The sequence below is a fragment of the Alligator mississippiensis genome, chromosome 4 (assembly GCF_030867095.1).
Source record: "Alligator mississippiensis isolate rAllMis1 chromosome 4, rAllMis1, whole genome shotgun sequence".
NCBI lineage: Eukaryota > Metazoa > Chordata > Crocodylia > Alligatoridae > Alligator > Alligator mississippiensis.
In genome coordinates, this window is record NC_081827.1 from 246281367 (window position 1) to 246307675 (window position 26309).

The following is a 26309-nucleotide window of genomic DNA, read 5'->3' on the forward strand; positions in this document are numbered from 1 at the left end:
AACAATATCTTTTTAAAATCCCTCCTCGTCCATCTCAGCTAATTAAACAATTGAATCAATTATTTTTAGTGGGTCTTTTCTACTCTCAGAAAACCAAACCCCCCCCCCCCCCCCCAAAAAAAAAAAAAAAATCCAAGGAAATCAGGAAACTCAAAGAGAAATCCGTCCAAAGGCTAACATGAAAAAAAACTTCCAAGGAAGAAGAAATTGGTCTTAAAATGAGGAGTGTAACATGCCTCCAGACGGGTCAAAAGTTTGCAATGTCCTTAGGCAGGCCACATGATTGGCCAAACTGGAATTTGGAGACCGCTCTGAAGAAAAAGAGCTGAACTTCATGTTCAATTCCAAAGGCTTCTAACAACTCCAGACAATTTTTAGATCCTCTCCTGAAGGAAGCAGCAGCAAATCACGTAAATAGCATGAAAGCAGGAGTGTGGGATTACCACAAACCAAGGAGTGAGACATTTTAGCCAGATGGCATCTCGTCTTTAAAGCTGAGCACATGCGCCATGACAGCAGATGGAACCCACACAGCTTTGTTCTGTTTGGGACCAACATTAAAAAAAAAAGGAAAAACTGTGTGTGTTTGATGGGGGATTAATTGCCCAGAGCCAAAGAAATACACGCTTGCTCTGCTTTGATTTATAAATCTATTTTCATAAAAATCAGAAAGAAGAAAAATCGAAGACCAAAAATGTCGCTGTGATGCAGTTCACACATTTCCTTTGCACCTTCCTGAGAGTTCACAAGAACGTAGGTCAGACAAAAGTGCCAAAATCTAGTGCCCCAGGCCTGGACCATTTCATAGTGTATACAACCTGAACTTGGCATAACTCTTGATTCACTCAGTGCACCCAGCACCTGGCCCCAACCCTGAGAGTCTAGCAACACATGGTGCATCTGGGTGATCAGTTGGAGTTTTGGAGGTGGAAGCTCATCATGTCTGTCTAGGCAGGAAAAGATAAGCAGGGGGTGCCTGAAGCTGTCCCCCAGCTCTTTTTGCATCATCCCATTTTAAGACAAATTCTTCCTTAAAGGTTATAGTGAAGGGTAGAAAACACCCACTTTTCAAATCAAGCTCAACTTCCTATTTCCCATGTCCATGTGCTTACAACATAAGGGCCAGGTCCTGCACCCACAAAGTCCTTCTATTTGCAAAACTTGCATCAGGCTGCTGGAGAAAAGAATCATCAAATCCTCTCTGACTGTTTATATACCCACCACAATAATATCTGAATGCATTACATGAATAAGTAGTGGTTATTTTCACTGCCGTGGCATTATTTACTCAAAGATCTCCCAACAGCAACTAATTAAACCTCACATCATCCTTGGGAATCCAGTACTATCCTACCCATCTGTCTAGTAAACTGAGGCATAAGCATGCTAATTGCCCTAAATTACGAATTTGGAGTTAACTGCAGAACCTAAAAGTCCTGACTCCCAGGTCTTTTGAAAGTTTTGGGCCATACTCCCCAGGTCTCAGCTTGTATATAGGATGTCTCATAGCTCAAACTGAAGACACTATCTTGCCAACCAACCTTTTAGATGCCCTATATGGGTTCAAAAATTGTGTTACTATACTGTTCTGCCAGCACTGGTCCTCAGCCTTCAGCTTCCAATCCAGAACCGACTTACCAGATCTCCTAAACACCGTAATGGAAATGTTCTGTCCTATCTGACAGCAGCAAAAAGTAGATGCCATGTGTAAGATTGCATCTCACCAGACATTAATTCAATATTCCAACATCTCTCACGCTGCAATTCATTCAACATCAAACACCTCAGCAAGGGCTTCCTAATTAAAACATGGGAAGGCTGAAATGAAATGTAAGTATTTTTGTCACATCGTTTGCAGGTCTTTTATTCATAATTGAACCGCTCCGTGTTTAATTATACACAGGGCCTCAGGAGCTTCTCAATATACAGGAACAAAGAGTGACCACCTGAATATTTTAATCAATTTGCACACCACCGGTTTTCTACCTAGTAGGGGTCATTTTCTTTCTGCTAGAGTTTTTTGCCAACATGAGCCAGTGCAAATAGAGGGTACTGAAATGTGCTGGAAAACCTCCTTATGTGGTTAAACAGGGCTCTGATCTAGCAAAGGATTTAATCCTCTGAGTAATCCCACTGAAAGAGGAAGCTACTTAGAACTGGGCCACAGAGTCACAATAAGCCAGTTTCATTCATCCTTTACCATCTTTGCTTATAGGGCTACCGAGCCAGATCTCTAGTTCTGTTCTAACTATCTGGAACCAATGCTTCCCCTAGCCTCTATCCACAAATTCATCTTCCTGGCCAAACTCGCATCAAAACTGGAACTGACGCCTCAAGTCTAACTTGTTGTCCAAACCACAACCCACAAAGCAGCCCAGGAGTGGGGAACCTGGTTTACATATCACTAAGCTATTTAGACAACAAACTTCCAGTAGCAAGAAGAGCATCTTCCCCTGTATCTTGCACAATATGGAATAGTTTGTTGGCACTCAGTAACAGCCATGATTTCCCCTTTAGTGTGGCAGCATGTTCTTGATTTCTCTGCAAAAGGGGGAGGAGGAAGAAACCCTGGGTTACAAGGAAGAAGCTAACACTGAAAAATGAAAATAAAATAAACCACACTGTCATTGTCACAGAGAGGCTTAGATAGGAGCCATAGCTCGGCATGGATACCAGCCTTGCACCAGAAGGCAAAGGAGCTTGCTACAGCAGGGTACAAAGAGCAAAGCCAAAAATCTCTGCTAACAGGAGCAGAGAAGAGAGCTGCCAGAAAAGTCATTTCCTGTCAATATTTGTAAAACAAAATCAAGTCTGCACTGTAAATATCCCAGCTTCTGTGCATTTGTTGTTTCAGTGTCAGAGCACAAATAAGCCTCACAGCATATTTGCACTAAGCAAGTACCCTGAACAGCTCCAACAGGACTCAGCTGTTTGGACCCCTACAGATTGCTTTGTGTGGCCTGCACCAAAAGGCCTTATGGCCACCTTTCACACTTTGTGGCTGGGATAAAGGGAGCAGATAGAAGAGCCTTTCAAGGATGAAAGCAACTCACCATCTCCTTTGGCAATCCCTCGCAGTCTAGGACACTTGTCTTCCATAACTGTCTTATTTGTGAGAGTGAAGATGGCTGACAAGGTCCATCTGGGATCGAAAGACTTAACTGCAACTTGGGCAAGTTTCCCGGATTCTTGATTTAGACTGTCTCTGCCACGCTCCCTTTTCCATCTCCTGATTTCATCGTAAGACTTCAAAATACTGAGATCCTTGCAGCAGACTCTTCTGCTATTTGGAGTAGTCCTGGGTGATAGTCTTCCATGAGTTGATATTCATAGATTGTAAGGCTGGAAGGGAGCTTGGAAGATCATCAGGTCCAGCCCTAAATTATTAATGTTGCATTTTTTCAAGTTGGCCTTGAGGATGTCCTTGAAGTGCTTTCTCTGCCCACCTCTTCAGCACACGCCATGACTGAGCTAGGAGAATAAAACTTGCTTTGGGAGCCTGGAGTTGGACATCTGGATGACACGGCCAGCTCGGCAAAGTTGAAGTTGGATGAACTTCGCCTCGGTGCTCATGCTGTTTGCTTGTGAGGACATTAAAGTCGGTGCGTCTGTCCTTCCACTGGATTCAAAGGATGTTCCACAGTCAGCATCGATGGTACTTCTCCTATAATTTGTGGACAACATACAGAAGACACCTCATCTCAGCTCCATACAATAAGGTGGGAATTACAACTGCTTGATTAATCATACACTTGGTTTTGGATCAGATGTCATGATCTTTGAACACCGGTTTTCTTAAGTGTCTGAAGGCTGCACCTGCACATTTGAGGTGATGTTGGATTTCTTCGATGTCAGCCTTCTGCAAGAGATGTCTGAGGTACAGGAGAATACTCAACATTATTCAGAGCCTCACTGGGAATCTAAATTACTGGAGCTGGGAACTGCTTGTTAAGAGCTTGTTGATGGAGGACCCTAGTCTTCTGAATATTAAGTGTCAATCCCATTTTCTTGTACGCCTTGGAAAAGACACCAACACTTGCCTAAAGGTCTGCTTCCAAGTGAGTGCACACTACAGCATCATCAGCATACTGAAGCCTGATGATTGAAGCTGAGGGGGAGGTCCTCAGTTTTGGCTCGGAGTCAGCCGAGATTGAATAGCTTACCATCCATTGGGTAGTTTAGCCCCGCTCCAACTGGAAGTTTGCTGGTGGTCAGATATAGCATTGCAATAAGGAATATCAAGAAGAGTGTTAGGAGGATGATGCAGCCTTGCTTAACTCCTCTCAACCTCAAAAGGGATCTGTGATAGATCCATTGCTGAGAACCACTGCTCACTTACCATCACGGAACAGGGAAAGAATGGTAATCAATTTTCGTGAGCATCCGTACTTCAGAAGGATCCTCCACAGTGCTTCTCAGCTGACAGTCAAAGGAGGCCAAGTAGAGAGGTCCCTTGAAGGTTTGTTGTTCCCAGCATTTTTCCTGCAGCTGGCGAGCTGTGAAGATCATGCTGGTTGTGCCTCGTGATGCCCTAAACCCACACTGAGATTACAGGAAGACCTCTTCAGCAAGTGGAAGGAGATGGTTCAGGAGGATTCTCACAATGATCTTTCCTGTTGAGGACAGCAAAGTGAGCCCCTTCGTAATTTCCACAGTTGGACTGGTCTGCGCTTTCTTGAAGACTATCACAATTGTGGCATCCCTGAGGTCATCTGGGATTTCCTCCTCATTCCAAATCCTTAAAATGAGGGCATGAAGCTGCGATAGGAGCTCCTCTTCCCCCTGCTTGAAGATTTCGTCAGGGATTCCATCAGCTGCAGATGCCTTGTCATTCTCCATCTGCTTGATGGCTTTCCTCACCTCATCAAGAAAGAGAGGGATTCCCCAATCATCTCTGACTTGGTGTTGTGGGATGGAGTTGAGAGCACTCTCATCAACAACAAAGTCTTGATTGAAAAGTTTGTCAACGTGCTCTTCCTAATGGGTGCTGATGACTCCTATTTTCTTGATCAGGTCTCCTCTGTCCTTAGGTCTCAAAGGGGTTGGTCCCCAAATGCTTGAACAGTAGATGGCCTTGGCATTGAAAGAACTGTGAGTAATAAGGTTAATCTCCAGATGCTCTCTATGGGCACTTATAGTTGTGCTCTGGGATTCGGGGGGGGGGGGGGGGGGGGGGGCACTTTAATTAGAGCGGCTGATTGCCAATCTACTTAAAGTGCATGGAGCATTGCATATATCAGCATCCCCACACTGAAAAATGGCAGCAGGGGCACTTTAACTAAAGCTGGTTGAATGAATTTTAATTCAAGCACCACAATTTTTCAGTGTAGGGACACCAATACACAAGACGCTGGAGTCTGCTAGAGTGCAGTAATTACCACACCCCAACAGACTTGGTTAATCAAGTCTGCTCTGATGAAGCTGTAATTACAGCATGTCAGAGCAGCCTCGCTGCATGTGTATAGGCAACCTATGGCTTTGATAACAAAGCAATGCTATCCCAATCCAAAGCACTTTTAAAAGTGCATCATCCCTTCCCTGGCCATCAGCAAGACACTCAGCCTCACTTCACTATTCCAAGCACTCATCAGGTTTGGCAGTCCCTGCTGGGGCATCTGCATAGGAAGGAGAAATGAAGGAGACCTCTGAAAATATCTAATTCCCTTCAGAAAAAGCTTCCATGTTTTCCAAGGTTCCTCCCAAAATCACCCTCTGAAAAGGAGGTACTCAGCCCTCAGAGATCATTACATCTGGTGCCCTGTGCGCAGCCTGGTATCAGTTGCTGGTGCTTAGAGAGGCATGACCAACTCAGCTTTCCCTTGCCAGGGACAATACTTACCCACCTTCACATGGACAGGCTTAATGCATTAAGATCTGTACAGCACTCTGCAACGGTCGGATGAAAGATATGTAAAGTGCTAAACATACTGTAGAGTTTATTCAAGTATTAAATGAACACCACTTAAAAATATATATATATTGTTTCCAAGGTATCCAGGCTGTAGCCGTATTGTCTAGAGGAAAAAGCAATCAGGGCTCATGGTAGAGGTGATATCTTTTAACCAAGTAACTCACAAGGTAGTGCTTTCTGGTGATAGCCTTTTGGAAGGATACAGCTTGAGGTAAAAAAAAAAAAATAGAAGAACTAGATATAGAGAACTTGCTGCAACAAATATCAAAACACTGGGCTGGTGTTTACTGTTCCCAGGCATTGCATTTACATGGGCACCTCGGACCACAGCACGTTGAGCTGGGTTGGAGCAACCCCGGCTGGCAGGAGGCCTGGGGGGTCTGGCTTAATGTGCTGCGAATGGTTTGGCGGGAGCACAAGGGTACTCCAGTGTGGGGCTAGCCAGCAGGCAGCCCCCACACCAAAGCACCCTTGTGCCCTGGCCAGCCCCATCAGCGTCTACACATGTTTCTGTGCAGTAAAAGAAAACTCTGCTGCAGAATAGTACTTGTATTTACAAGTGCTAACCTACAGCAGAGTTAATTAGCTTACTATGACCTAATAGGGCCACATGTGTAAATGCAGAGACATTACTGTGAAGCTAATTAGGCAGCTCTGCAGTAAACGTCTCATGTAGGTGCGCCAGATGCACTCGCTGACATGTCTGTTGCAGGAAAGGGACCAGGGAGACTAGACCTCAGAGATGGGCCACATTTCCCACTGCACATTTGCCTTTACAGTTAAGGATCTAGCAGCTAATCCCCCTAACAAGTGAAAACTCCTCCAGCTCTCCTGACTTCAGTGGTGCTCTCCTAGTTTATGCCAGTTGATAGTCTGGTATCCTGCCTCCGATGATTGGTAAAGGAAGTAAAAACCTCATTAATCTGCTGGCCCCGCAGAATGAATGCAGAAGGAAGCTGTCACAGGAAAAGGATTCATTTGGATTGTTTCAGGGAAACAAAGCAACCTTGCACTAACCAACAAGGACAAAACACTGCTCTTAGGCACTGCTGCTTTCCAATGTAAGTGAGAGGACATGGATTAACACGCATAAAATTTCAGGAAAAGCTATTTCATCCTAGAGGTGACCTACAGCTGTGTGTAGTACAGATGTGGCTCAGGCACCAGTACCCCAAGCTCTGGGAAACAAACACACAAACACCCAGGTAGCCAGCAATCTGTTCCTTTCTGAAACAGGAAGCAGGAGTTGCCAGCTGCAGGCACCAAAGCAAAGCTCTGAAGATGCAGACACAGGGAGACGCATGATGATATGCAAACAAAAACCACATGCAACGTGCTCTCGTCAGCCACATGAGCAGAACCCCACCAGCGGAGGGTTTCAGCTCTCCGAACCAAGAGAACACCTACTCATTGCTCTTCAAATGAGAACTGCTTACCCAGAATAATGTCCTCTTGATGCTGCACTGAGAAGGGCCATGAAACTACAAGCGAGAGAGCAGGTTACTAAAAACAGATCTTATTGTGCAGCATTGTGACAGGAAGTTAACACACATAACACCCCTGCCCCCAGTCCTACAGATCCTGCAGTGTTTGCAACAGCTACACTGATTTCTGGCTAAAGCATGAAGTGCTGTCCCCTCTGCCCAGCAAGGGATCTCACTCGCAGTGAAGCTCCCTTTCGACATAAGCAGGTTCTGCTGTTCAGTGCTGCACATTAAACATCCCTTTAGCCTGGAGCTTCTCTCTAAGAGGAAACCACCTGCGTGCTAAGCTCCAAACTACAGAGCACCATGAACAAGAACCTGTGCTACCTGGGAACATCCCCCAGCCTCCCTCTCTATCTGCCTGAGTTTCTGACATCCACATATCATGTATGTGGACATATGCAAGGCGAGTAGAAGACTTTTTTTCCTTGGTTGCTTCTCCAAAGCAAGGAAGAGAAGCAGCAAAGGAGACCCTATGCTCTAGGTTCTCCTGCTCATGGAGAGAAAGAACAGGAAAACAAATTGAGCTTCCAGCCATATCCCAGAGGAACAACACAGAGATCTGTGTAAAAAAGCAGGTCTGGTCGAGGGACCTGTTTATGATAAGGGCTGAATCGCTACCAAACGTGCCTGAAACCACTGCTACTGAAGTGCTAAATTCAGCAATACTTGAAGTGAGGCAGGAGGGTGAAGAGGAAAAGAAAAACACATCACATACCCACAATCTATCCAGCTTATAGTGCCCCGTCCTTTCACCGCCTGGGCCACATCGGACAGTAACCTGAGTGGGCTTTCGGCAGCAGCAGCTGAAAACAAACAACAATGTTAAACCAAGTGACAAGTGCAGCAGTTGCTGCCTCGGCTATGAAGCACCAGAAAGACTCTTTTTCCAAATCTTGAGAGAGACCAGTGAGAGGAATCAGTAAATCAGTTCAAGCTGACAGCAGCAAAGATCGCTAAAGAGTCTTTTTTTAAAAACACAGGCTAAACGTTCATACCTACAGGCATGCACCACTGCCTTATCTTCTGGGAATACATCATGAAATCCCTGTATACTTTAGCAGCTTGGCCAAAATAATGAGCTCCCTCCCCCTCCAACCTCTTTCTGCCTCTGGCTGTGCACTAACTGTTCTGCTTTGGAAGCATGATCCTATACTTATGGCTCTAGCCTAGGACTCAGGGAACTAAGGGTACAAGTTTGCTCTACCACAGACGTCCTGTGTGATCCCAGGCAAGGCACTTAACCTCTGTGCTTCAATGTGTTATAGAGTTAATAGCACTTCACTGTCTCAAGCTGGCATTTGAAAGACAAATGCATTCAGAGCAGTGAGGTGCTCAAACACTATGGCATATAAGGACCTTTGGGCCCCTCTAGACATTCAGGTAAAGGTGTAATAGGATCTAACATGCAATTCACACAATCTAGCCTCCTGCCATGCCACATGTGCATGCACCACTGCTTTAGACACTCTATTAGGGTCAACCACTGGTAGGTAGTTTTATTATAGAGGTCATTTCAAAGGAGGCCAACTACCTTGGTTTAAAAAACAGCAAATATAAAGCACAGCACAGGCAGCACAGCAGCAAATAAGGCAGGGAAGTTGACAGTGCGAGTGATGAGACACGGGCTGTAAAACCCAAGAAATTACCACCACCACCACCTCATTTGCTGAAAAGCACAAGGACAAGGGGCACCTGCACCCAATCTCCTGGCCAGTTCACTTTTAAAAATACATTTGTGTTTCCCATAAGGCATTTATAAGACAGCAGGCACTCTGGTATTCAAGACTATAAACAAATGTCATCTTTAGAGTGAAATTAGCTGTGCCAGGGTGCGTCCCAGGACAGCTAATCCACTTCATTGGCACCTATAGCCATTGCCCAGGCTGCTTTTCAACAGGGTTGGGCCCTTGCCATTCCTGTACCCTGTAGGCCCCACACAGGTCTCCCTGCTTGCAGACACATGCCCTAGATTGGAGTGCAGCAACAGAGGAGTGTGCGCCACAGGAATCCCCTGAAGGGGATATGCAATAAGCAAATAGATGCCTTCCCACTGAAGGCATCACAAACTGTGACTACCTTTGGTTGTGGCAACATTTTGGGGCACCTGGAGCATGGCAATGGGCTAAGATGTCTGTTTGCTTGCAACTTGTGCCGCCAGAAAAGTGTTCATGCTGGCACAGGGCAACATCTGTTTGCACCCCAGGTATCAAGCAGCACCTTCTCTGCACAGTCCTCCAGCTCTGCAGGCCTAGTGAGTACAGATATATGCATGGGTGCACAGACACTTCTCCAGCTGCCCACATTATCACTCTGGAAACTATTGTAGACCTGATACTGGTTTTATGCAACTGGGATCTGCTCCATAAGTTAAGGCATTGTGCTGCTTTTCCCAGCATCAAATCCAGTATAAGGAGGGATCTACCCAAGTCATGGTAAGCAAAAAGGAACCAATTTTGTGGCCTACCCCCCCCCCCCCCCCCCCCCCCCCAGCAGGCTTCAGTGGCCACAAGGCCAGCAATTCAATTTTTAGTAAAGTTTTTGTGGGAGCAGGGGGAAAGAGGGAGGGTGGTTGATTTTTGCAGATTTCACAGACAATGCCCAATTTTGCTGTTTCCATGAAATACACAAAATCACAAATTAAGTAGGTCCCTAAGCATAAGGACCAAAACAAAAGAACTGCCATTGACTGGATCGGTCTGCAAATCCATTCAGCCCAGGATCAGGTTCTCACGTGGTAGCAGACAGTGGATGCTGACGGGGATGGCAAGCAAGAAAAGGTCAAACTTTTCTACCCCTTGCTCTTTTCCTACTGCATCTTCCAAGGCATTTCCCCTGGACACAACTGGAAGAGAACATGTAGGGAACCTCACCAAGCCTAAGGCGCAGACTGAAGACCAAAACACATAGCATAGGTAGGCACATCTTTCACAAGAGACAAATTTCCTGCATGTGTCAGGAACATTACACAGCTCTTCCTTGACTTCTATTTGACATTTTAACCCTCCTTGCCAGCAGCTTCCTGAATGGTAAACCTGAATCTCATCATAAATGCACAGTACGTATTGGGGATTATAACTGTGCCTACAAGGTTTTGTTGGCTTTTTTGTTTTGTTTTTTTTAAATGGGTGGCAGCAGATAAGCAAGTGCTTTTTAATTGTGTATAAGGATCACCACTCTAGGAAATGTTAATCCCACCGGCAGCTCTGTGCAACACTTTATACTGCTAAATCCAACCAATTAAGTAGAGAGAGGGAGATATACATACATAACATGGCTTTTGAAGGATGCCCATAGGGCAACATTTATTTGACAAGTGTCAGCACTGAAGTGCTGTGGTTGTACAACTAAAAATGAAAGCAGTGACTACTAAATACATTAAGGGTTAGAAAAGTTCCCTTTAAAGAGCTGAACAGTGCAGTTGCCCCATTAACAAAAAAAAATTACAAAAAAAGCAGAAACTTTCATGGCTTTTACTTTAAAGCTGCTGCTGTAGAAACATTTGGCTTCCAAGGGCCAGGTTCCCCATTACATCAAAAATATAAAAATTTCAACAGTTCAAGTCACACAACACAATTTTAACCCTTTCAGCCAATCTCTCTAACAAATAAAAGTTAATTCCCCAAAGCATCTACACTCTGGGATTTATAAAGTTTTTAAATTTGGTCATTTTTCTGGGAAAGGATGCAGGACCACTCCACTCTGGGACCAAATTTGGCTTTCAGTGACAGCAGTAGAGAGCTGGTATCACTCCACTGAAGTCAAAAGGGTTTCTCCAAATTCAGACTCATGCAATATAACAGAATTTGGATCCAACACCTTCAGCACAGTCCAAAAAGATGATCTGTTATAAACATGACATTTCTTGGCTGCTTCTTTTTCTCTATTGTATGGCAAAAAAAAAAAAAAAGCAGCAAAAAAAACAAAGCAAAACCAAAACAACAGCATTAAAGAGGCTGCTTTGATCTCATTTCTGTTAATCTGCAGTTCTCCTATCTGCTGCACTAATGAATATCGGATGCATGACAGCAACAGCATTTTGCATTTGGATAAGCATCTCAAAATCACTTTTTTTTTTAACCTTGCTTGATGTCACAGATATACAAGTTTACAATGCCCAGAGCCAGACAGGATTGCTGCCTGAAAGCTCTTGTGATCAAGTTTAGATGACAAAGATGCAGAGCAAGAGATCAGTTATGGAAGGATTGAGCGAAGTTCAGCATGGGGAGGATTCATGGAAAAGCAAACTGCCACTGAGGCAACATGGGGGAGACAGTAGATGTTTAACAAGAAGCTAGAGAGACCGCTCCAGGAGCGGACCACAGCAGGAAAGATGATGTACAGGCACATGCAAAAAAGAGCAGCACATAAGAAGAATGGTAAGGAGCAAATGATAGATCAGAAGACAGAAAGTGTGAAGAAGTGGATAGAGAGAAGTTACTGAAAAGCTTTGATGGGGCACATGATATAACAGGAAATGAGGAGGAATAATGCAAGGCACCAACTAACTACATTAAGGCACAAGACAACCATATCGTACCCAAGGATGTGATTGGTAAAAATGAAGGGGTTCCCGCAATGATTAAGCCTCTTGGTGTCACCACCTGGGCAGTTATTACAAACCGCAGCAAACCATCAGGCTAGAAACATCCAGGAAGCCATTTTCACAAATGGGAAAACTAAGCTCCAAAGTAGAGTCTTCTCCAAGGCCACAGAGTAAGTAAGAAGCAACACGAGACAGGAATGCAGGAATCCCAAATCCCAGCCAACATGCATTGTTGCTATTATTTACTGAGCACCATGGGCTTGCTTGGCACTGCCAAGGAATATAGGATAAGACTTCAAAATAAACTGGGAGCATTTAGACACCTCCATAAATGCCCCAGTGCTCACCCCCCTCTTACCCTGCCTTACCATCTCCCCCCAGTCCTAGCCCATTGGAGAGAGAGTGAATTGAAAAGCAAAAGAAGAACTTACCGGATTTGGAATAGAGCACTAATATATTATTCCGCGTCCTGAGAAGCTTCTTGAAATCCTTGTGGTCGCTAATTTTTTCTATGAGTGGAGACACCTTTGCTGGCAACAGGCACACTGGTAAGACTGCCTAAGGATGCAAGACATTAGAAATAGAAATGTCAACTTTCCCACTTACTCGAAAGGTAAAGGGCACAAGGGCATTTCAAAACCAGTCACTTTTTTGGCATTATAAACTATTTTGACTCTGTTTAATGCCCTCTTTCACCCAAATCCACATACTGCCTTGATAAAAAAAAGCCAAAAAACCCAAACTATCAATCAAAATAGGGAGAATATTGTGTTAAGCATTTCCACAAGGAAATACTGGATAAGCACAACATCGAGATGCATGCTTTTACTTAATAGGTGTGAAAGCTGTGACCTTTAAACATCTCCTCAGGCTGGAAAACTGATTCCTCTTATTTATCCCCTGTAGTGCAGCACCACCACAAAGCATTCTTGTGCAGAAACCCCAAACTGCTTTGCACATCAAGCATCAGATACCTCCTTTTTAATAAGTGAAGAAAGTGAGGTTCAATGAAGTTAAGGGACTTGCCCAATCACACAGAAATGGGACAACTAAGTGCAGAATTTCAGGGCAAAATTTTCCTCACTGAAGTCATTGGCAAGTTTCCCACTGACCTCAGTGGAGCCAGAATTTCACTCTAGGTCTCAGCCCCATACCCAGTACAGAAATTGGGGTCATGGGGCTGAAGCACTGATCCTGGGGAGATGCATGTTCAATTCTGAGCTCTTCCACATGTGTCCCTTATGCTCTTGGACAAGTTCATCTCTCTGCACCTCAGCTCCACACCTGCAAAATGAGGAGGCCAACCCTTTTGAGTGGAAGCTCTACACAGCAGAGCCTTGCTCTTGCCCTTATGTCTGCAGAAAGCCTTCTACTATTTGTCTGCCCACAGTAGCCTTCAATAATAACCACCCTTTCCATCAGACTCTGCCTTCCTCCTGCAATGTAATACAGTCATACCAATGGAATGATTAAAAGAAGCCTAGCTGGAGAAATGCTCTAGTTTACATTCACCTTACAGGAAAACCTTAACACTTAATTGCTTGGCTAAAAGCATTAGTTAATTTGCCAAACACATGAGAGGTTCAGCATTTCCCTAATTCAATGCTAATTGTTAGTCTCTTTCATTCTAACTAGGGTGGAAAATTCATGTCCAGAGTGTATATGAAAAAAGCAAAACCCTGTTTTTCTCGCATCCTCTGTATTAAAAAAAAGGAAAAGGCACCAAGCCAAAGTCAGCCATTGGCACTGAATTTGCAATGAAACGCACAATTATTTACAAGCAACAGCATGTTGCCGAGGCCAAGAAACAACCCAAATTCTGTTAAACAATGAGATTTGGTAATGAGATTCCAAAGCAAAAAATGAACACAATTGCAAAAGCTTGATTGCACAAGAGTACTGTCAGGAAGCTTTGAAACCATCAGGTTAGACTGAAATTGCTGTAGCCTTGGGAATGAGATCTTGTAAAATGTTGCTCAGAGCACTAAACTTACAGGAAACTATACTTACAGTTTACATAGTATTTGTAAAAGGACCACATCTGCCTATAAACAGATAAGTGTTGGCCCATCCTACACATAATGTTCCCACCACAGTCTAATTGATTGTCTCTCTAATGGCTAGACTGAAGATAAATCAGCAAATGCATCCGAAATAAAACAGCCTTCATCTTTTAACTCAGGCAATAGAGGTTTATGCTTTTAGATGCCTATATTGGAGTTCAGTCTCCAGGGTCAAGATAAGTGCATTGGTTGAGCTAAAAAAACCCAGGGTAGCTACTAAAGGATGAAAAATGCATGCAGAGCATTAGGGCAAGTTACATGCAGCTGCAAGTTCACGCTCATGCAGGACAACTCCACTAAAGTCGATGGGAAGAACAGAACATTTGGAACAAAAACTGTTTACAGAAACCCTGTAACAAGCAGTGGTGTGTACACAACCCCATATCAGAACTGGCTATGGCTTTTTTCAAAAGTCTGCTCATGTAAATCCTACAGAACATCAAACCTTCATGTTACAGAAACAACAAGGTCTAGCACACAAGAGAAGCAGTGACCGTTCACTATGTCTGTCTAGGAAACTGCTATCAAGTAAGACTAAGCTACTAACTGACTGCCTGGAAAATGTTTGACTGGTTTGGTTTTGGGTTTGTTTTATTTTATTTTATTTTTTTATAAGTCAAGGCCTCTTCCAAAATGATGCTAACACCAGATTGCATTATACACCCATAAACTTTAAATAAAGTACTTGTACAGATTTACAGATTGTTTGGAAGCAAACTTATGTCATGTCTTTTCCAGACACAGAGGTTGTTTAGCCAAGTTCAGTGATTTTTTTATGGCAGATTACAAGCCTCATGAAAAATTAGATTTTTGGAAACAATGACAACTTTAACCACAGGCATGGATGTGTTGTCACTAACACAGAATTTGCTGTGCTAGTGAATTCACAGGCTTGTTAAAAGGAGAAGCATATTGCATTATAAGTGCACATTGCTATCCTAGCCTGATCTATCCTATCAATACCCATTAGTCATCTTTGGTTTTAATATTGCACCCATCATGGCAATGTCTGAGCTCGTGTCCAGCAAAAGCTGCAAACCCACTGGGTCAGGTGCCATGTGCTACAGCATGACCAGAGGCCTGATGACTCCTGCCAAATAAATCTTTGCCACAGAATTAAGATTAATGCTGCAACCTGTCAGCCTCAGGAAGCTAAGGTCCAGTCTGAAAGTACTGAGTTAGGATGATACGCATCAGCATATTCATGTACAAGATCGTGCATTAATAATGATAAGTTAGCAGTGGGTTTTGTAATCTCATCACCTCCTAAGTGTCTGCAAACTGATCAGAATTAACTAGCTTTATCTTCTCCAAATAGCTCATATAAATGAACAAATGACGCTCCTCAAAAACATAAGAAAAAATGCTTATGTTTTTCTTTCCCTTATTGACAATGCTCCTTCAGTTTGTCTACCCATACAAATATCCACATAGGGGTGCTGAAGGTGGTGGCCTGGATTTCCGCTACTCAGTTAACATGTTCTGCTCCAAGCAGAATTTAAATCACAATGCTCTGCAATGTGGTGGCTGAACTTCTGAGCATTTCTGCTCTGGCTGGAGACAAACCAGTGGCATCAGTAACAAGAAATTAGAGAAAAAAGAACACCAAAGGGCCCTCAGGGAACAGAGTATCCCACTCTCATAGTCATTCAACAGGAACTGGGCACCCAGTTCTTTTAGTGAAAGATCCACTAAAATCTTTTCAGTGGATTTTAGCCTCTTTGAAAATCTACAGGCAAATGTCAAGGAGCAGCCAGGACTGGTTTACAAACACTGTGCTCCCTTGTATCAATACCAAGGTATGATTCAGGGGTAGTCTTGCTCCAGATGTTTTCTTTACAAGGTTTTTGCACACTGGCTTGTAACTTCTTCCCCAATCTATTAAACACTCTATTCATTGTTGATATCCAGGACACAGAAGCTCGTTAACACGAGCCAGACAGGCCAGAAAAGGTGATGCAGTCTCCCAGGCAGGAATCTTTTATATGCCACAGAAAACACCATGAACCTGTACTGAGCCTTATAAAGGAACAAGGGAAACCTACCTGCCACTTGATCAAATGACCCTAAAATTTCAGAATCCCTCACACAAAAGAGCAGAAACACTCCAGACAGTTTGGCTGAAAGGCAGTTTTGAGCAGGAACACAACCCCAGTCCTGGAAAGCAACCAGCATGCCCACCCTTTCAGGAATGACCCTACCAGATGTCAGAACAGTGGGAATTGAGCCAGCAATTTATTCAAATTGGAAGGTCTTTGGGACAGGACTTCTTTATTCTGCATGTCTACAGAGCCTGAAACAACAGGTCCTGCTCCAGTTCACAACTGGGACTACCCAGTAGTACCACAATAGTTTTAACATTCAGTACCCCAAAAGGCTGGTGAAGGCCTTCATAGGAAAACATGCACAATTCAGACTACGACACAAAAATACAGTTTAATACCCCTAGTCTTTAGGGCCGAGTAAGGAAAAGCCCCAACATGAGAGATCTCTATTCCATACTGTTTTTTCTCTTCTCATACATTTCCGGGATATGAATTCATTTCTACAGGAAGGGGTATTTTACAAGTTCTTACACTGCCCTTACCACTGAAGTACTTTAGCTAGACAATAACCCTTCAGTAAGAACCAGTACGACGGCTATGGTCTTCAATTACAGCATTCAGAATAGTATTCAAAATTACAAAGATTTTTTCACTTCCTATAAGAATAGGAGTTACAAGAACATAGCTGTCAGCAGCAGTCTTTTGCCGTCTCCAATGGTCGTATCAAGACACACATTCAATAAATACAACACTGCACACTAAGTTGAAAAGACCTAATTAGTTGCAAAAAGCTTAAAGGCCTTCCTATTATCTCTAGGCTACCAATTTTTACAAGTTGATGGAACAATCTGCCATTAAACAGTTTGCTCATCTCAACCTTAATTATGGTGGTGCTACTGCCCTGCTGTAATGACAGTCCATGATCAAGCTCTCAAGCTGCAACTGGACTTTCAGGAATTTCAAAGACCCACTGCCTGCAGTCCCACTTCCAGCTGGTGAAATAATTATCTATTTGTTATCTTCAAGACGAGTAAGGTTCTGAACAACATAATTATTCCTTATCACATTTTTCTCCAAAATCAGAGTGTGAAGAGGAGAGGTAAGAGTGTATTGTTCAGGCTTTTATAAGGCTTCAAAAGCCGGGTTTGCAATGGCAAGAGAGACCTCTATTTCAGTGATTGGCAAAACGTTATATAACATAAGCCCTGCTATCTATGCAGAGAATAAGTACTTCCCTGCTATTATTGTAGAGCCAGGTTTAACTTATGACTTGCCTCGCTGCTTTTGTGAGTTGGTGTGGGACATTTCATACAATTGTACAAATGCAGTGATCTTACGTACGATAATGAGAAAACTTAGAAGACAAATTCTGGCATGGACAATGCAGCTGAAAAAAGTTCATTTAAGTCCCCAATGAAGGAACAATGTATCAAAGATGACTGACAAAGAGGCAGGAGACAGGATAGACAGTATCTGATGAAGTAAGCCTCCTGCTTACAAAAGTTTGTCTCTGATTTAGTTGGTCTACAGGGTGCAAATCTACCGTGCCTTATGTCTGACTTCAGTCTAACAAGACTAACTAGCTCTCCCTGACAAAGTTCCCGTTGTTCAGTAGAGGAACTGCCTGACCTCCTGACAACAAAGGCTCCGATCTCCAGAAACAGGAGTATGAAGGTGCATGTGTGCATTTGCACAGGCTTGGCTTGGGCATTCAGGAACCAAGGGGGGCATGACACTGAAAAACTGCGTACCTGGCCAAATCTGTACACAAATACCCTTAGGCACGTGGAAATCTGATAGTCGCAGGTGTCTTTTAGGCATGCACAGAGAGACACTTCTCCAGGCTCTGCGCAGTGCAAGGATGGCAATCATGTTTTTAATACAAGTGTTAAAAAAAATCCTAAAATTTCACTGTAGGACACGAAATCCTCCTGTTGAGTTTCCCAGCACCCTAAATCAACTGTTCTTACGGAAAAAAAAAAAATGGTTTTCCTGAAATCTTCTAAAAGGGTTTCGTACCTTTGCAGAGTCAAGTGGGACAGCAGCATTTATGTCATGGTAATTGAGATCAAAAAGTGACAGCGCATGTATAAAACAGACTGCCTGACAAGAAATCCATTTTATGGGAAGTCTCCTAATCGGCATTTAGAAGAACTCCAAATCTGCCTTGAAATTCCAAATGTTATGGAGATTATAGAATTTAAATAAGTCACCTGATTTCTTTCATAAAGGAGCAACATAAATTGTAGGGAAGACAACTCTGACGAGTTAGTTTCATAGTTGCTAGGGGCTGGAAGGGATCTTACAGATTATCGGGTCCAGCCCCCCTGCACTTGGGCAGGAAAGACTGATGCTTTACTTGCTGGAAGACAATGGGGAAAACAGCAAAGGATCCACAGAGTGAGAGTGGTTTTCAATCTCTTCCCTATACAATTCCCAGGGCAAATCCTGTGGTCACGTTTTATGCTGTATTTATACTTTTCCTTCAAAATTGGTCACCTTAGTTCTGCATAATAGGCAGTGCCCTATTTGAATGAGACATACCTTAGCTAGTTTTGGGTTAGTTAGCCTGGATACTGCTGGCAGCAGTAGCCATAGCAGCATGAAGCTTAGCACAAACAGCAAAACCACCCAAGGGGCAATGTAAATACTGGGGAAATTACCCTGGCTGAGCTGGATAAACACAGCCTTGACGTTACCACCGCTTCTGAAGTCACATGCTGCTAAACTGAGGGGCTCCCCCCTCCAACCTTATCCTCAATAAATGAACATTTTCACCCATGACGTAAATGTTTTCCCTCTCCCCCTTATTTCAAGTTTGCATTTGAAAAAGCTGGGCCAAGTGCTTTTTCCATGCACTCACACATTATAACCATGCAGTCAGACATCTTTTACAATAAGACTTAACAGAAACTGCAGCACGCAGCTAACTACTGTAACAAGCAACTATTATATTTTCTGTTTTTTTTATACCCCTGCCAAAAGCTAATGGGCAAAGCTTAGATATTAAGAAATATCAAAGCACTTAAGAATAAATTTTCTTGCTATTATTTTTTTTTTAAAGAAAAAAAAAAAAAACAAAACTCTGTCAGTTCTAAGTAATTTATCTAGACCTAAAATTTCAAAGCAACTAGAAATTTTACATACTCAATTAGAAATGCTCAACATGGGTCTAATTTTTAGAAGACTGGTAGTCAACACTTTCTGAAAATTAGGTCCCTCTAAAATGACTCAAAGTTGAGCACTTCAAAAAAATGAGGGGCCCAAATTTGCCAACTGGTTTGGAGAACGTGCCCCCTACTTTGCTTGAAACGAACAAACAAAAAACCAGCAGAGTCTGAAGACAGACGTTTTATCCTTGTTCATCATGCAAAGCACTTTTGACCTTGTGCCATAATTGCTTCTTTCTACTCACACGCCTTCCCTTTACTGCTATTTACATTCAGGGTTGCGCTGCCTTGATCACTGAGCCATTTGTAACAAATGTCTTCTGAGATGTATAGTGATAAGTAGGACAGTCCCCCATTTTGGTTCATGATTAATATCCAAAGTAGCTGAAGAAACATTTTAATCAAAGCAGATCAGGAGAAATGGGGTTACTTTTGGTACCCAACATTATTCAGAAGAGGTGGCTCTGAATTCTTCCCAAAAAACTGCTGGGAACTGAATCTTTGGAACCAAGAAAGGACAACGGGCTGGACTCAGACCATCAGTGACCATAAGCAAACCTCTTGCTTATTAATTTGTAGTACAGCATAAATAGTTCTACAGCTCCTCTCAAGCCAGCAGCATGATCTTTTCTTAACCATTATAATATTCACAACATAAATAAAGGATGAAAAGGGCTTGCCTGATGCAGATTAAGATCTCAAATATTCACCCCCGACCTCTCCATTTGCTTTGTTAATTTTTCTTGAGAGGTACAAGACACAGAACTTTATTGACCCGAATTGCAAAGGGAATAATTAATTCTGACCTCCAGTCTTTTAAGGACCAACCTACAAGCAAGAAGCACTGACATCCTTCCAGTTATGACACGTAACACTAAAAAAGGCTTGCATCATTTCTTCCCTCATTGAAGAGAGATGGCACATTTAGCACCATGATATTTGTGCTCTCTCCTAAACTCAAAATGAAGAACAGTGCAAACAAAGCATTAAAGTTAACGTGGCAATCTGCAACACTTGCATTCCAAATATAGACAGCAACAATGCCACAGTGACATCAAAATCTGACTACTGCCTACTTGCTTACATCTTGCTGAAACACTGGGTTTCAGGAAAAATAAGTGACAGGCTTTATAGGTCGTATTAAAGATTGTTTAAAGCTTTGAGTAGCCAATTACATTCTATATCCCTGGTATAAAAATGCTTAGTGAAGGAAAACCTGCACAAACTATTTACTAATTAACAAATGACTGTAACATGGGCAATTACCAATGCTGACAAAGAATTTTCCCCTAGTTACAAATGTAACATTTAAATTTCTCATCAAGCCCAGTCTTGGTGCAATGTATTATTTCATTAGCTTTCGGCTTAATATTTGTTCCAGATAACATTTAAGAATAAACACATTTGTATAATTTTAAAAATTAAGGGCATGAGAAAGTATGAGTCAAATGATGCTTTGCTGGAAATTAGTTTCTAAGGAAGAGCCATCATCTACTCAGGTAAATTTGAGACTTTACTAGAAAAAAAGCCGCTAATGGGAGCTGAGAAAGGAAATGACTCCTAAGAATACTTAGCATTTCTATAGCACTTACATCTTCAAAGCACTGCACAAGCATTAATTAATCCTCAGAGCACCTCCGCCAGGTTGATAAGGAGAATCACCTTAAATTACCAGCCTGGGTAATATTCTTGGGGAAGTCAAACGATCAACCAAAGGCTAGAAGCAGGCAGTGTCAGAGTCAGGATAAGGTTTCAGGAGTTACTTATTAGCTCATAATATAGACTGACATTATGCAGCGTCCCACAGGTATTCACTGCTCATCTACCCAGGGAAGATATTAAAGTCACATCAATGCAACTAAGTATGGCAGACTGGTCAATACAAATGCAACTAAAACTGATGCCGTGCCCATAAATAGTTTTGTTTTACAGGTGTATGTATCGAATTGTTCCTCCACTCCCCCAGTTCTGAGAAAAGTACTGAAACTTGCCATTTTGTGCTAGTTTTGGTTCCTGTAGCCTCTTGAAAACAGACACTGCCACTCAGCTCCAAGGTAAGCTATAACTTGACTTCAAGCTATGACTGGCCTTACCCTCAAAAAGCATAAAAGAAAATTTGCAGTGGAGAAAGCTTCTCCAGGCTGCGAATTGCTCTCACCAATTAGGGCACACTTGCAGGATAACAGAAAATCTTGGCCCTGCTGTGGGACTTTTGCCACTGACTTCAATGGAAGCAGAATTTCACTGTCTCTATAAAGCATCAGATGTATGCCTGTGAACCAGAACAATCCAGCAGTCAATGCTGGGCTTCGGAGGAGCATCGGAGAAGACAGTATTTTACCCATGTTACAGATGGTATGAATATGTATTTAGAAGAAGGAGCAGGGTACATTTCCCTTTAAACATACAAAAGAGCATATGCCACACTAGCTCAAGACACCAAGTCCACCTGGTAAAGACCAACAACATTAGCAAGGAACTGGGAGCAAGGAGCTCTCAAATCTAACCCTGGCTTTGCCACCTGTCTGAGGTCGAGCCACAAATCAGTCAAATGCCCTTGCCTCAGTCTCTCCACTAGTAAATAAGTCAAAGGGGCACTGTGATTGATTAACATTTGCAAAGCACCCTAGAGACACAGAATGCTATTATGGCTCTAATTGCCCAACATCTAACTGGTACCCAGTACCTGATGCACTACAGAAATATAGAAAATGCACCTTGTCAATTATGCAATGCTACTCCTCAAGGGAAATTCTTTTCCGACTCATGAAACCACTATTTTTCACCCTGAAGCACAAGATTTAATCAAGCGTTTGATATACTAAAAAGGCAAGTATCTGTGAAGTTAAACCACAACTTCCTTACGAACACCCAAATAATATGATAAGCGAGTCTACAAATGACAGATTGTTGCAATATTTCCCCCAATATGAGTCATACATTCACTGTACTAAGAGGAACAATCTGCTTTTATTAATATGCTTCATTAGAGCCAAATGGTTGCCAAATTAGCCTGCAAGGTTAGGGTAAAGGCCTTTCCCCTTTCAATTGTAATTTTGAGAAGGATACACAGTGGTCCAAAAGAAAGTTTGAATGTTGTTCACAGCCCACTAGTCCAAAATGTACGGGAAGCACTACAACAGAGAATCCTAAACGGCTTGACAATGATGGGTGCATGTTCTCCATTTTACATATGGAGAAACTGAGCCTTAAAGATGTTGAAGTCTAGTTTTTCAGAAGTGGAATCAAATTTGTGGGCTGACTTTTAGAAAAACTGAGCACCCGCAACTCCAACCAGCAGGCGCTTCTGAAAAACAGAAGAATTTGGGTACCCAACGTTAAGGTTACTTATGAATACTGGAGCCATAGTTACTAGTACAAGGCAACACAGCAAATCCGGAGTTGAAAACCCAACTAACATCCCAATTCCTTAACCTCTGCTTTAAGAGCCAATAGCCCTCACTCAGGCACACATTCAGCTTTATGCACCGCAGGCTGTCCTCCTGATTTAATGTAAAGTTAAGCACAAGCTTTGCTGTACTGAGGCTGTAGGCTAATTTTTACACCTTCAAGTGCAAGATAATGCAAATTGGAAGAAATAATTTAAACTACTTGTATACAGCAATGGGGAAAGAATTAGCTGAATCAACAGCTCAATGAAGACATCTGCTCAGCGTGCAGCATCAAAGAGCAAATAAAATGCTGGGGTAAATTAAGAAGGGGAAAGAGAATAATGTGGATAAATTATAATGGCATCATGTAATTTCACTTACAATGCTGCATTCACTTTCGCTCATCCCATCTCAAAAAGGACATGACTGCAATAAAAAAGGTCCAGAGAAGGGCAACAAGAATTATTAGAAACAGAATTCCATATGAAGGAAAATGTAAACGACTGTGGATTATTTCATCTGGAAAAAAAAATAGAGAGAAGAGCACGTCTGACATTACATATATGAAAATATGAATGTTGCGGCAAACTCCAGCTGAACGCTGCAGTTTCATATGAGGGGGAAAAAAGAGGAAATAAAAAAATTGCAACTCATTGTCAACCAGAAACAAGGATGTTTTAAAGATATGGTCAAATTCATCCCTGGTGCAATGCTGGCATAAACACAATCCACAGCTCATAACCAACCTGGGGAATTCACTGCCATAAGGTATTATGGAGACAAACACTTTACAAATTAAAGATGAGCCTGAAACAAAAATCCCTGCCTGAAACAAAAGCATTTTGGAAGAAGTCAGGGCTAGAGCGCAGCTCTGCTTCAGACATTTACGAAGTTACAAATGCTCGTGACCTTTGTGCTTCGGGACCAAAGCAGGGAACAATATATGCAGCCAACTGTGCAGTTCTCTCTCACCTCCTGAACCAACTGGCTATCTAGGCCACTTCCAGAGGCAAAAAATAGTAGTCTAGCTAGACGGGCTAATATAGTCCTAGAAGGGCAACTCCAGCTTTCATTCACAGATGCCTTTCAACATCTCTACCAGTTCTGGCACTTACATTATGGGAATTAGAGTGCTCTTGCATAGTTTTGTTTCTGAAGTGCATTGAGTTGGTGTGTGCGTAAGAAAATTAACGTGATTTATCATTAATTATTAACTTTGTTTGCTAAGGGAGAGGGAAGAACTGCATTTCCACCCCGCAAATTAAATAAAAGAATGCATTAAAGTATTTATGTTAACCAATCCTTTGACTTATTTATACCGAACTCAAAGAATCCACTCGTTCTAAAAGCTTTTTTTGCAAGCCTAAGCCATTCTAGAAAAATGAAAGTTTGCAATGCTCTTTAGCACAACTTAAATGCAAAAAAGAATCTAAATGCCTACATTTTTCTGGAAGTTTAATAAATTAAGTTTATTTCCTACATATGGGGACTTTTTACCATCTTGAACTTTCCCAGAGCCTGATGAAGGATGCATGAGCCCGAAAGCTTGCAGAAAAAGATTTTTTTTTTATTTTTTTTTTAGCAACTTCTCAGTTGGTCTAATAAAAGGTATCATTTTGGAATCAAGAGTTCTAGATTTTAGCACTACATTTTTCTGGCTGTGCCGTCACAAATTCTTCACTCAGGGTCCTGCTGAAGTTTAAGATTTTCACATTGCTTTTGGAGCAACCGTATTGGTGACCTCCCAAATGCAGCACATGGACACTAGCTGCCCCCTCTCTCCTTAATGTGAGCCCCCAAAGGCAGCGCAGGGAAACTAGCTGTCCCCTCTCTCCTCAATGCCTCTCTCCTTAACATGACGCCCCAAAATGCAGTGCAGAGAAACTAGCTGCCCCCTCTCTCCTTAACGTGACCCAAAATGCAGTGCAGAGAAACTAGCTGCCCCCTCTCTCCTTAACATGACCCCCCAAAATGCAGTGCAGAGAAACTAGCTGCCCCCTCTCTCCTTAACGTGACCCAAAATGCAGCGCAGAGAAACTAGCTGCCCCCTCTCTCCTTAACGTGACCCCCCAAAATGCAGCACATGGAAACTAGCTGCCCCCTCTCTCCTTAACGTGACCTCCCAAAATGCAGTGCAGAGAAACTAGCTGCCCCTCTCCTTAATGCCTCTCCTTAAAATGACCCCCCAAAATGCAGTACAGAGAAACTAGCTGTCCCCTCTCCTTAATGAGACCCAAAATACAGTGCAGAGAAACTAGCTGCTCCCTCTCTCCTTAATGTGACCCCCCAAAGTGCAGTGCAGAGAAACTAGCTGCCCCCTCTCTCCTTAACGTGACCCCCCAAAATGCAGCACATGGAAACTTAGCTGCCCCTCTCTCCTTAATGCCTCTCCTTAACATGACCCCCCAAAATGCAGTGCAGAGAAACTAGTTGCCCCTCTCTCCTTAACGTGACCCCCAAAACGCAGCACATGGAAACTAGCTGCCCCTCTCTCCTTAATACGACCCCCCCAAAATGCACAGTAGAGAAGCTAGCTGCCCCCTCTCTCCTTAACGTGACCCCCTGAAACGCAGCATAGGGAAACTCTCATTAAAAAAACCCTTTTCGACTTGCTTTTTATTAAAACGTCTGGCTTGTTCACTATTCACGCCATCCAGAAAGAGCACACACCGACTGCAGAGGGCTTCCTCAGCCCAACGACCCGAAAGCTTGCAAAAAAAACCCCATTCCCCCACAACTCTTTAAGTCAGTCTAATAAAAGATCCCCGCTTCCCCCAAAGAAGCCCATCTGGAATTGAAGAGGCGCCGTCCCTGCGTCAGGCTGGGTTTCCACCGAGGGAGGAACTTTATTAACTAGTTAAGGCTGGAAGAGCGAGCAGGCGGCGACGGGCTCGTATCGATTCGGGGATCCCTTCCCTCCTGTTGCAAAGTGCTCGCTTCCACGGAGGGAAAGACGCGCTCGCCGGTGGCAGAATGGACATTTTGGGGAGGAAGCACAAGGGGGGGATGAAGAAGTGATGGGATGAAAAAAATAAAATAAAAGAAGGATAAGACTCTTTCCTGCTTGCAAGAGAAATGCCAGTGGGGGCCTCCCCCTCCCCTGAGCCCGGTCCCCACCACACGGGCACCTCAGGGGAGGGGGATGCAGGTTGCAAAGTTGCAGCTGCCTCCGGGCAGGGCTGCAGTGCCAGCACCACGACCCCCCTCCGCCTCCTCCCCCTCCCCAGCCTCTTGCCCGCACAAGGGGCCCCGACTCACGAGCAGGCCGAGCAGCAGCAGCCCGGCGCCACCGCCGCGCCCCGCCGGAGCCATGACCCTCCCCGCTCCTGCTCCCGCTCCCGCTCCCGCTCCGCCGCCGGCTGCTGCCACGTCTGGCCGCGCATGCGCCCTGCGCGCGGGCGGGGCGGGGGCGGAGCAGGGCATGCTGGGACTTGTAGTCCCGCCACGCCCTCTGAGGGGGCAAAGGGGCGGGGCACCCTCCTCCTTCAGAACCTCCCCTGGGTCCTTTCGCCCTCCCTTTGCACAGACACTCACTTTGAAGGGCGGGGGCACTCACTTTTGCCCCCCACCATCGCATGAGTCTGGCCTCCCCCCCTAGTGAGATCCACAGTGCATTTGCCCCCACCCCCCTCCACCCAAAGTTTGAAGCTGGATTTAGGGTTAAACATCTTCAGGCCTTGCAATTAGTGAGGGGGAAA

General features: G+C 43.5%; 1 protein-coding gene across 3 annotated transcripts in view; it reads right to left on the reverse strand.

The window, feature by feature from the left end:
* Nucleotides 1-25977, reverse strand: part of PDIA5 (protein disulfide isomerase family A member 5) — a 139680-nt gene extending 113703 nt beyond the window's left edge. For 2 of the 3 annotated variants that reach the window (XM_014599612.3, XM_019480577.2), the window contains exons 1-3: nucleotides 25870-25977; nucleotides 12373-12499; nucleotides 8114-8201 (exon numbers count right to left, since the gene is read on the reverse strand). In XM_014599612.3, coding sequence (XP_014455098.1) covers nucleotides 8114-8201; nucleotides 12373-12499; nucleotides 25870-25923 — 269 coding nt within the window. In that variant the 5' untranslated portion in view covers nucleotides 25924-25977. Of the gene's footprint in view, nucleotides 1-8113; nucleotides 8202-12372; nucleotides 12500-22992; nucleotides 23032-25869 lie in introns of those variants that run through there. The other variant, XM_019480576.2, reaches the window with a different exon arrangement.
* Nucleotides 25978-26309: the final 332 nt, after the last annotated feature.